The 13,058-nt window shown below is 37.9% G+C and overlaps 1 protein-coding gene across 1 annotated transcript in view; it reads left to right on the forward strand.

The window, feature by feature from the left end:
• Nucleotides 1–13,058, forward strand: part of Vps41 (VPS41 HOPS complex subunit) — a 149,520-nt gene that overhangs the window by 16,474 nt on the left and 119,988 nt on the right. Inside the window, exons 3-4 of the mRNA NM_172120.4 lie at nucleotides 5,677–5,781; nucleotides 11,497–11,574. Coding sequence (NP_742118.3) covers nucleotides 5,677–5,781; nucleotides 11,497–11,574 — 183 coding nt within the window. The remainder of the gene's footprint in view (nucleotides 1–5,676; nucleotides 5,782–11,496; nucleotides 11,575–13,058) is intronic.

Raw genomic sequence — 13,058 nt, forward strand, 5'->3', positions numbered from 1 at the left:
GGCATTTATTTTTATTTTTACAAAAATAGCATAAAATAGATTTTATTTTATAAGAAATGCAATGTTTATTTGTTTTAGAGTGTATTGGCCAGGTATCAGAGCAGTGATTCCCTTCCCCCACTTTAATGTGACACAAATCAAGTTATCACCTGCATCCCACAGACGAAGGACATGACGCCTGAGGGAGCTTACTATTTGGTGTGTGTTCTTCAGTTTTTCCCTCACCAAATATGCATATATTTCTAGACAAAAATCTGCATCATGCAGGGTATTTTATGATGCATTTCAGCTAAGAAGCACCAGGAGAATGCGTCCTGTGAGTGGTGCTAATGTCAACAACATATTTTATCAGGAGAAACTTACTAAGCTGGTATCTAACTTCGGCACCATGGGCTATTTAATTGAGTAATTTTTGGTTTCCAGGAGTGTCTTGCTCAGTGTAGGTTATCTCACCCCAATGCTCACCCCTCACTGGAAGCCAAGAATGCCTTCTCCCCACATGCCCAAGAGTTTGGCCACAGTGACTTCAGGCACTTACGGGGCAACAGAATCATCTGATTGCAAGTTATGTATCAGTTAGTGCTTGATGTTTTTAAAAATAATGTGTAGGTACAAAGAGTCATGGAGAATTTTCTGTACATTTGAAAAGGCAGACCTGACCATCCATGTTAGTTCACCAGTTCCAAATTTTAGTCTTTTTTAAATGACTTTCTCATATCAGCAATATTCCTTAGAAGATGAAAATTTAACATTATTTTTATTCACATAGGAATGTATCTGCTTATCTGTCAACAGCTGATAGAAAGATAGGCAAGACGCTTTGACCACATTGGTTTTATTATAGGCAGTGTCTGTTATCTTCATGTCACTTTCTTGAGAAGTGTGGTCATTGAGGCAGCTGTAATACCTTATATTATCAATGAGAATCAGAAATTACTCTTTTAGCGTCATTATGTAGTTTTTTGCTATATTTTGGCACTGTAGAAGGCACCATGATATGCTCCTTCTTATCATATACTCATCTTTTTGTATAAATAAAATGCTGCTCTGTAAAAGAAGTATAGCACACAGTAGTTAACAGTGCCCATTCAGGCGCCCCTGTTCCTTTCGTGCATTTTGGGGAGGGGCGTTAGAAAGCTGAAGTGACCGACTTTGCGCTTTACTTGCTGGGTCTCTTCATAAATCCCTTTCCTTACCCTAAGTCCCCTCTCCTCCTCTGAAGTGTAGTGCACATTTTTAAGATCCCTGTACTACATTTGAAGCAGTCCTGTGTTGGGAACACACGTGTAAAGATAACAGTTTCAGCTAAATGTGTATGTCTAGTAATGTCTGATTTTCATTTGTTTCTGCTGACTTTGTTTATAATACTCTGGAGGTAGATAGATCTATTCCTTCAAATATTTCTTTCTGGTTTTGAGTTTCAAATTGTGTTTTGATTGATATTAATTTCAATAATGCTTTTAATAATTTCCTTATTTGTATATGTTCTTCATTTCCTTTAACAAATTATAATTGATCAGAAATATTAGCCTTTTCATGGATTTTATATAGAGTGAACTATTGGTAATGGGCGAAATTTAAAATGCAAACATTCTGAAATTTAAATGTTCTGATATTGGATTTTGATAGTTATTTTTTATATTGAACTTGTAAGAATGAGTACAATTTTGAGTATTTCAGTTTTCCTCAAGGTAATTAGAGTTCTAGACAGAATGTCCTAGAGGACGCAAACCTTTATTTTAAACTTTCCTACCCATGGTTGATTATTGATTTGCTTTTTATTAACACTTGGTTTTTACTGTGGAAATTCAAGCTGCATGAGAGCAGGTTTTTTTTGTTTTTTGTTTTTTGTTTTCTTTTAACACTGAGAAACTCTGAGGATGTTACTGCCTTTCTAGTGTATCCAGTTCTAAACACTGGGCATTTATTAAAAGCATTTGCCCCTAGTCAGGTGTAGCTGAGGACAGGAAACTAGGTAAACCGCTCGTCTGATGACATTTTCTAATGGTTAGCCGAGATGTCTCGGAAGGGCAGCTGTGCTGGGAAGGCCATCTGCTCAGAGTGACTGAGGGTTGCTGAGTAGTGTCTACTCAGAGATGCTTTTACTAGCTTAGTTTGGGCTTTATGTGAGCGCTCACCTCTTAAGTATATTTAACGTCAATTTTGGTTACTACTGTTAAAGTTGAATTTAATAAAGAGGTGGTATTCATAAATAAAAATGTAATTTCTGAATAAATAGTACTCATAGAAAATGTAATTAATGGTTGATGTCCCTGCACTTAGTAGGTGTTTTTATTTTGAGAGGATCTTGCTAAGTTAACATGGTTGGTCTTGAACTCAAATGTAGTCAGGTAAGCCTCAAGTCTGCAGTGTCCCTCAGTCAGCCCCTGAGTAGCTGGGATTATAGGGCTGCACCACCAAGCCCAGCTTATAGTTTTCTTTTTCTCTGTAGGTGAAATTCAAGTCTTTATTTGGAATGTAACAGTGGAGAGCTGTATAAAATGTATTAACATGCAAAACAAAAATATTGACAAAATTAATATAGGATGGAAGTGTAGAATCCACTAGCTAGACTAAAATGTTTTCTTATCCATGGGTTTTTAATGATGAGAAGAATGCAGTCAATGCAGTGTGGGTCCACAGGTCTGGTGAGGGGCCCTGAACGTCCCCAGGACAGTCATACTCCCAGGACACACTGACAAAAGAAGGACTGCCTAGTACTTCTCACAGAGAACCCCTTAATTTGTTATTTTCTAAAGAGATTTTCTCCTTTTAAGTTCAAAATTCAGTAAAAATGGCCCTGAAATGACATTTATTTTATGATAGTGTACTAGAATTTCATAGGATGGTTTAAGGATCTGTCTTTAATTAAAAGTGCTATACATTTAGTACCAATCTGTGTTTATTGAGAAATTGATTCCTTTAGAAGGAAAGCTGCAAACTTTTCTTGTATGGGTAAATGTCACTCTATTCATATCTTCACTTAGCTGCAAGTCAGTGCGTGTTCTGTTCCACCAGGTTGTCATAGTAACACAGTTAACTGTCATCTCAACTCCAGACTGTTGATGGTTTTATTTGTAGGTTTGTAGGATTATTAAAATTTAACAAAATTATTGATTTTCTTTTTATTAGCACAGAGTTATTTACCATGAAAGTTCAAGCTGCACAAAGGTTTTTTTTCTACTTAAATTTTTTTTCCAAAATTAAAGTGAAACTAGATATTAAATCCTTGTGATTGAATTTTTTTATTTAAAATGTAATATAGATTCTTCAATAGCAGAATAACCTCTGAATTGTAGTTCTGAGTCATTTCCTATTTTCTTTCTTCTGACAAGGAGGCAAAAAATAAAAACCTTTAAATTCACCTTTAGCTTGCTTTTAACTAAACATAAAGGATACCTGTCAGGAAGGCGTGAAATGGGACGGAAAGGGCCTAATACTGAGTTTTCACTCTATTTATGGCTTTTGAAATCTTGTGGGAATGCTTCACTGAACTGTGTTGTAAATGTATTTATTTTCGTATATTTATGTGAGAGAAATTACTTAGTTTTCACTTATAAATAAGGCAGCCAAACCTTATTTACAGTAAGCTTATCTAATGGTCTGTGGATGAGTGCTTTTATGCAAAGTAGTCGGGAGGCCAGAATTAACTTTCACATTGAGTGCACATTTGATGTCCACACTTGAGCAGCATGTGGCATCTTACTTAACACGTTGACCTCAGAATACACAGCTTACCTGTGGGACATCTCATGTTTCCTTTAGAGCATCTTTTTCTTCCGGGGGATGCAGAGGGTTTATTGGTATTGTACTCTTCCCTGCATATCTTTAAATACTTGTTTAAGTAGCTACGTCACATTACATGTTAAAATAGATCAGTTTGGGGATGTTACAACTTCTTCAGTCTGGATTGATTAGTGTAAAGTATCTTTTCATATTCCGATGGAATGCTGTGTATTTTCTTGCTCTTAGTTCTTAGTCATGGAAAATTAAAAGTGTGTGCACCATCTTTGGTGGAACTCAACAGCTGGCAGCTTACTAAGAATGCTCACTAGTGTTCATGAAATGCTTCTTTTAAATATTAATATTCTTGTAGCCACATGGTGCCCCTCCCTCCCATTTCTCACGCTCTGGTATTTGCATCCTGTGTCCTCTGCTCCCATACTGAATCATGGCTGACCCATACAATTAGAATATTGAAGAAAAATGAAGTGCGCATACTTTGAGCATAAGGCTTTACCTGGTTCTCAGAGTCATTCATCGTGGGAGAAACTGAATTCCTTTGAGGTGCTCAGGCAGTTCAGGAAAAAGCCCATGAGTAAGGAGATGATTTTCCCATCAAAGCCAATTTTCTCATCTTGCCAGCCATTGCATGAGGCTCATGCCTTCTTTTCTTAGAATTTTGTTCATGAGCATAATGAATTTTCATCATACCCTTCCTTTTTCCCTGCTCCCACTCCTTTTCCCATCCACCTCTCAAATTCATGTTCTCTTCATTCGTATATGTGTGTGTGTGTGTGTATATGTATGTATGTATGTATGTATGTATGTATGTATGTATGTATGTATGTATGTATAAAACCAATTGAGTCCAATTAGTTTTGTCCATAGTACATGGGCATAGGGCTGACTTCTTGGGCATGAATTTACTAGACAGCTTGCCCTTGAAGAGCACTGACTATCCCTGTCAATTGCTATCAGCTGCTTGTAGTTCTTCCAACCAGGCCTGAGTCCTCATGAGCTGTCCTCCATTCATGCTGGAATGGTAACTGGTGTGGTCTTTTACAGGCAGCTGTATTGCTGAGAGTTCCTGGGTACCATATCCATGCCATGTCCAGACAAGAACTGTATTGCTTAAGTCTAGTCTTCTAGGTCTTAACATTTCCTGTATCATTTCCTAGGATATTTCTAGAGCCTTGGGGGTAGGGTTACATTAGCAGTTGCTTATTCTCTGCACTTTGACTGGTTGTGGTTTTCTGTAGTAATTCTGTATCTGGTATGAAAAGAAGCTTCTCTGAGGTGGGTGGGTCAAAGCTGCACTTAGCTGTGGACATCAAGTATTTAGAAGGGAGTTGGAAACTATATCAAATTAATAAATTGTAGTAGTAGGCTCTCCTCTCTAGGCACAGGTTCTTGGATAGGTTTACTGTACCAGTCGTGAGTTTCCTCATATTGATTGAGTCTGACATCCAATCACATTAGCTGTTGACTACTCCCAAGTTATTAGTGGCACTAATTGCACTACTGGGCATATGATGCTGGGCCAGTTATTATTGTGGTTTACAAGAATTCTAGCTGTGGAGGACTGTTAACTTTTATAGGCATCCTGGATTTATTGATTTGTGGTTATTATCAATACTGATTACCAATTTTATTCATTAACTATATGGATGGAGAAAATCCTAGGTACCTACCACACACAGTAAGGTTGAATATACAGTTATTTACAATACAACAGTAAGCTCAAATATCTATGTTTTCAACTTTTGAATTTATTTTATCAGTGAAATTATATGTGTAATTGGAAAAAAGAAACAGGAATATTAAGTTATATTTGTAGTTGTAGTTTTTAACAATGAATGAAAGGACTATCTCTTGTTCTACCTTGAGAAGTATATTTTGAATCATTCAAAACAGAGCCACAGTAGTTCCACTGTCCCTTTGTTTTTCATGCAGGAAGAAAGTGAAGAGGAACCCAAACTGAAGTATGAAAGGCTTTCCAATGGGGTGACAGAGATTCTTCAGAAGGATGCAGCAAGCTGTATGACGGTCCATGACAAGGTAATGAGGACTTTAAGAGTACTGCAGATGCCTAACATCTGTTGTTGCTATGGCAAAGATATTGGGTCACACCATTAGTCTATTCTTAAAGCCAAACTGCTTATATTATAATAGTGCTTTTATCCATTGTTCTCTTCTTCTCCGTGAGCCTGGGAGTGAGCCTTAGACCTTCCAAACCTGGCAGATCCCTACTTCTGATGTATCCTTTGGATTTATGCTCTGTTGTTTCATTCTGCAGCTGGCCTCCCACCTAATGCCCTTTGCTCCAGATTATGTTCCTTTATAAACATATCCCTATATTCACTCAATCCTTTAATGATAATGCCTACTCTTGTTTTTACCATAAATTCCCTGCTGTGAGGTCCCTGCCTACTTTGGCTGTCATGCCTTGGTTGCTTAGCCCTAGCTAACTCCGCTCTTCTTCACTGATGAAGGTTGACCTGGCAGTTCTTCAGACTTACTTCCATTGAACTTCACTTCCTTACAGTTGTCTTAGTCACCATAACCCACTTTGTGAAGAGGTACCACCACCAAGGCAACTCTTTTAAAACACAGCATTTAATTGGGGACTGGCTTCCAGTTTCAGAGGCTTAGTTCATTATTATCATGGCAAAGAGTATAGTGGCAAGAAGGAGTGATACTGGAGAAGTAGCTTAGAGCTACATCCTCATTCCCAAGCAGAGAGATAGAGCCTGTCCTGGCATGGGCTTTTGAAACCCTCAAGCCCATCCCCATTGACACACTTTCACAAGCAAGGCTACATCTCCCAATCCTTCTAATCCTTTCAAATAGTGCTACTTCTTAGTGACTAAATATGAGCCTATGAATTCGGAGGTTGGGAGTATTCTATTCAAACCACAATGGTGCACCTCCCACGCTATGGTACATGCTATGGATAATTTTAGTAACTGGAACTTGATGAACTTTGGCCTCTGCATATGGTCTTCAAATTTTGATGTTCATTTTCACACAAACGTCATTCCTGACTATGGAGTCCCAATCTCAATTCTTCTTGTTTTCTGTCCTGTGAAACTGCTAATTATCTTGAACCTACCAATCTTCCTTATCCTGCACTTGGTAAATGGGGGACTTGTCGCATCCGCTCTCGATCAGCAAGAACAACACTACCACCAGTCCTTCTAACAGCAGTTTATTCAGCAAGCTTCAGTCTTCATCTCTCTTGCTTCATCTTTTTCTCCCCCAAACCCTGGGCTTCTCACTCTTATATACTCTCAGCCCCCATCCACTCACGGCAGGCCACGTCACCTCACTAGGCACGCAGCTTCAGCCAATCAGGGCAGGAGGGGCACGTCTCCACCAAATATGGACTTGTTTACACCACCAGCATCATGGTGCACCTGCGCAGCTCTCATGATGGTCGTGGCAATTTTCAGGTGTATGAGGAAGTCAGGTGCAAGTCATAAGACTTAGCTGCAGTCCTGGGCGCCATCTTGGGACTGCTGCCACACCTGCTCCTCACAGGGACTGTTCTTGTTTTTCTGTCTAGACTCTTCTGCCTCTTGGTTGCAGTGTGTTGTGTTGAAAATACTGAAGTTTGCAGACCCTTGTATAATTAGGCTGAGGTCTTCAGTGTGGCATGTAAGGCACTCTAGGATCTTGCCTGCCATGTGTAATTGAGCTACTTTCTCACTAGTCTTTGCTGTGGGCATGGGACTGTGGTAGCAATGTTTGTCCTATTCTGCCACTAGCTTATGTGCTAGATTCTTCTCCTCCTGAGCTTCTAATAGTTGACACTCATCATTTCTCCCTGAAACTTATTTCCGTGGGTCTTTGAGGTACTGCCATTTTAAACATAGTCTTTAAATTGAATTGCAATTGCTTATTTTTGAATCTGTTTTCCTCAGTGTAGCAGGATCTTTTTGTTGTGTTTGCTCATGTTCTAAGTACATTACACTTCTTTTTGTGTGCTTACTGAATGACCATTTGGATGCATGAAGTGGAAAGCTTGTTTGTGCTTTAGTTAACACTGTACACAATTGGCCAGAGAGGCTGTGAGTTGGGAAGGATTGTCAGTGCTGACATTTAGACTTTCAGTTGAGGTTTGTATTTTATATTAAGAGGATTCCAATTGGGTTGATAGCATTTATTTGGGCTTTGTTTCTGCAGTGCTAGGAAGTGAATGCAGTGTGTACTAGGCATGTGCTCTGCATTTCAGTATTTATTTCTGTCCCTGTCTGCACTTGGTAGGTGTTTCTAATGAGGTCTCATCAGTTCCTGGGACCTGATTCCTCATGTGTGACTGAGGGCTGTCCTAGTAGTTGTATGTGGAATATTGTGAAACATTTGGGAAAGGGCTGAGCAGACATGTAGTGTGCTTCCTTTTCTTGGGGACACCAGGACCTGTTCACAACCCCTCTACTTGACCTACATGAAGTTCAGTTGTACACTTAGTAGGTTAAAATGTCCACCCTTGGTAAGGCAAACCAGAGTTATTTAATTAAACATTAAAGAGGACATTGAAGCTATAGTTATGATTATATATCCTAGATTTTACACATTTTTAGGCAAAACAAAACAACAAAAACCAAAGCAACCCAAATTCTAATACTCAAGTAGTTCAAGGATTTAAAAAAATCATTTTCTGAGAATTTCATAAAATGTATTTTAATTATATTCTCCCTTGTATATGTGCTTCTCCAACTCTTTCCATTCCCAGGTCTATTCCCTTTTCCCTATCAAATTTAGTTCATTCGTCTCCTTCCTTCCTTCCTTTCTTTCTTTCTTTCTTTCTTTCTTTCTTTCTTTCTTTCTTTCTTTCTTTCTTTCTCTTTCCCTTTCAAAGACCAAATTGTGCTGCTCAGATATTCTTGGGTATGTGGCAGAACGGTCAACTTCCCAGAGGCTATACTCTTAGAGGAAACGGACTCTGTTCCCAGCAGCTAACAGTTGCCAGCAGCGGCATGATTAGGGTTGATTATGTCCCCCACTCCTATATGGGGTTTGATCTGGCTTAGGCTTGCACAGACTTTGTGCATACTGTTACCACCAAGTTCAAATTTGCTGTGTTCAGAGGAGAATGTTTCCTTAGAGTTTTCCACTACCTTTGGCTCCTACACTCTTTCCTTCCCCATTTCTGCAATGACTCATGAGCCTTGGGAGGAGGAAGGAGTATGGGTAGTACACGTGTTCCATGTAAGCATTCTGTAGATTTTTATTTCTATGCTCTGATCATCTTCCATTTATTGATTGATTGATTGATTGATTGTTTATGTGTGTGAGATAGTATGTGGGTATATATAGGCATGAGTGAGCAATGGTGTATGCATATATATGTATGTATGTATATGTATATATACACACACATATATACACATACATACATATGTATACACACACACACACACACACACATATAGGCATGAGTGGGAGTGAACCATGGTGTATGCATAGAATGTATATGTTGGTATAGGTGTGTGAGACAGTATATGTGTATATATAGTCATGAGCCAGCTATGGTGTATGTATAGAAGTCAGAGGACAACTTCATGGAATTGGTTCTCTTTTTATACCACATGTATTCTAGGGATTAAACTCATCTGTCTCAGCAGCAAGCACTTTGACCCATTGAGCCCAAAACCTCATGGTTTTTAATGACTAGAAGGAAAATAAAAATTTAAGGCTCTGTTCTTATATTCTGCCATATTGTAGGGAATTTTGTACCTTGCATTTTTGCTGCATTTTAAGTTAGTCAAAAATCATTAGCAAATGATTATATGAATTATCCATAATTTCAGTAATTAAAGATGCCCAGCTTATTAAACATTATTTGGAATGGTATTTAGTTGCATAGTTCAGCACACTATTTTAAATGGTTACATGATTTCCTAAACAAAAGATAGCTTGCCATAGAAATATCTGTGAATTTTTCATAAATGGTCCAAATTTACTATATCTTTAGATCAAAATTTTAAAATCAAAATAATATCTTGCTATCTATTACAAATGGTTAAAAATGGTATTTTTTTTAAAAAAACAAAAGATAAAAAGAATTAAAATGAGTAGAATACCCTCTATTTTTCATAAAGTAAAACATAATTATTTTTAAGTGGCCTTTACAGGGAAGCCGCAGAGTGACACAGTATTATTGCATTTTAAGGATCCAAACTCCCTTAGTTTCCTAACAAACTAAATGCAGAATTTATGAGGAGAATCGATACTGTGAGATACGTGGGGTGCAGTGAGCTTTTAAGACCCATTCTTTTACCGCAGAAAGCCGTCAAATGGCATATCGCTTGCCTTTGGTCTGCATTTTATATGGCATCTCCTATTCAGATATCGTCAGTATCACTCTGAAGATAAAATTACAGCCACTTGGGTCCTCTAGTTCTGATTAGAATGTTCTTGTGCTTTGGGGAAAACATTGCTTCTTGCTTTAAATATTCCGACTAATTTCCCACCAGAATCAGCTCTTTTCCCTTTCTCTTGCAGCGAGCGCCCATGCCTCCTGTTTGCACCAGCCTTGCTGTCTGCCCGGGATGACTAATCGTCATGGCACCTGGTGCATTCAGGCAGGCCTGTGCAGCGGAATCGTCATCCCTAGTTATGTCTGCACACCTGATGTTTTATTAACCAGTATTGATTTTTTACCCAGGGGACTTTTTTCTTCCTGAAAAAAGGCAACCTTGCAGGAGTGAAAGGCGTTGCGGGGGATGAATTCCTAATGAGCCCCTTCCCCTTCTTGTGGTTCCTCTTTAATGTAGCTTCGTATTTTAAGTGTCTGAATTGAAATTTCATTTTTAGCAATTCTATTTTGATAAATCCCTTCAAACCTTGGCTTTCTGTGAGGTTATTTTTTTTTTTTTTTTTTAAAGATTGTCCTGCTTGACTGAAATGCCTAGTAGTGCCTGTGAATTCGAGCATTTCATTATAGGCTGCAATGAAGCATGCTCGCATGCAGTGAAATACAGAGGGTTCTGGACTATTTGAGTAAAGCTTAGAGAAATGAAAAGGAAGAAAAATCTCATGTCGTATTTCAGGTAGTCTGTAAGTTTCTTCTGGCTTGTTTAGGATCAGTTCAGAGGAATAAAGAGACAGTGGGATGCATGAACTAGTGTGATATCATAAAATGAATATGTAGCCCAGCAGTCACTAAGTGACAGGAAAGGATTATTTTTGCATTGGAATATAAACATTTATGCTCAGGGTTATGTGGAACCATTTATAGAGATATTCTAAGGCTGATGATACAAGTACATCTGAGGGTTTTCATCCCTCAATATGGCATGGATTTTTCCATTCAGAAACAATATTTTCTTGTTTTTAAGCATTTTCCCCTCCCCCATTGGCCTGAAATGACGCCCAGATTTTCACATTTCCCTTAAATTAGGTAGAGTTTCTTAATCATTTCCTCTGACTTTGGGTTTGACTGTAGCACTGTTGAGCTTTTTACTGCTCCATTTTTAATTTACTGCCTCAGTCCATCAGGCATTGTGTACCGAGCACATCCAAACCATTAGTTGTCAGTAGATGAGGGTCCTCATGAGTCATTTTGACAGCTGGGATGCACTAGCACGGGAAAACAGGCCTGGTTCTGTCATTTTCCCCAGGCTGGAGCCATGCCTTTTCTAGGGAATGTGTATCTTCCAAGATATTTCAGATATTTATGCACTAAGTGTTTTCACTTTGAAAGGTTTCTATTAACTGCATGCTAATACACAGCATATTTATTAATTGACATCTCCATTTTTCTTACAGTTTTTGGCACTGGGAACACATTATGGCAAGGTTTATTTACTTGATGTCCAGGGAAACATCACTCAGAAGTTTGATGTAGTAAGTATATGCTATAAAATGATGTACACATTAATTGCCATGCTAAAATTGTGATTTTTAACAGTCAGATAAGAAGAAGATATTAATTAAATTTGAGTGCTAAGAGTATAAGTCTAAAACTTATAGTGTATTCTAAATGTTTTGAAGTTGAATTAGAGAAAGAACTCTGTAGATACAAGTATACATATATTTGGCTGATGTGTGTATATGTATATTTTATTTGTATAAATTTATATAGTTGCAATGTTTGGATCATTATAGTCATTATAGTTTGACTTTGAATTAAAATATTATATGTATTGTATATATTTTTAATGGACAGTATTGAATGTCTAGATCAGAGATTTTCAACCTGGCTAATGCTGTGACCCATTAAAACAGTTACTCATGTTGTAGTGATTTCCAACCATATAATTATTTTCTTCACTGTTTTATAACTGTAATGTTGCTACTGTTATGATTATTAATGCAAATATCTGATACTCAGGATATCTGATAAACGAACCACATGTGGAGAATCTATTCTAGATGAATTGTGATTAACACAGGAAGAACCTGTTTTTATTAGTGAATGGATATACATGCTCTCAGAAGTTGTGGGATCCTTTGTGTGTCAACTCGTCTTTGATGTCTGAATTGTCTTGCCATCTCCTTGAGTTGCCTGATGTGATTGAAGCTTTCCTGGTAGTGTTGGTGGATCGGTTTCTCTCTTCTAGTATACACAGTGCAAATGTTTTATGTGAATGCTTTTAGGCTTACTTGATTGGGACTTTTGGTATCAAGGATAAAAGAAATGTTACATTTGAAGTTTGATTTTTTTTTTTTAATGTTTAATCACTACCTTAAAGACAATGGTAACTTTTGTTTTTTGTTTGACTATGAAAATGTGGGGTAAAAAGATGATCACTTTGGGAGTACTATTAAGTTTTAAAATATATTTATTTTATTTTTGTGTTTGAGTATCTTGACTGCATGCATATTTGTCTACCACCAGTGTCTCTGGTGCATAAAGAACTCAGAGGAGGGGTTTAAATATGCCGGAACTAGTGTTATAGAGTATTGTTGGCTATCATGCACTTCTGGGAACTGAGCCCAGGTGCTCTGCAAAAGCCATTCCTCTAGTGGGGTGGGAGGCATGGCTGATATTAAACATAACACCACCAAAACTCTTCAGCTTTTGCTGCAAGACCTAATACAGGATACTGCAGTTTACCCAGCATGTGATACAGAAGAGGGAAAGGAATGAGGGCCCAGAAAGAGAATATGTGCTCTCACTGAACTGCTCCATCAGGACAGCTGTGGGGTTGGCTTGTTTGTTTGCTTTTCTCTTAATTGTTGTTTTTTGATGAGGGGGATGTACTTCTACCCTTCCTCTTCTAATACTTCAGACACTGGCTATATATCCACACTTTGGTCTTCCTTCTTCGTGAATTTCCTGTGGTTTGTGAATTGTATCCTGGATATTATGAGCTTCTGGGCTAATA

This window comes from Mus musculus, chromosome 13, assembly GCF_000001635.26.
Source record: "Mus musculus strain C57BL/6J chromosome 13, GRCm38.p6 C57BL/6J".
Classification (NCBI taxonomy): Eukaryota; Metazoa; Chordata; class Mammalia; order Rodentia; family Muridae; genus Mus; species Mus musculus.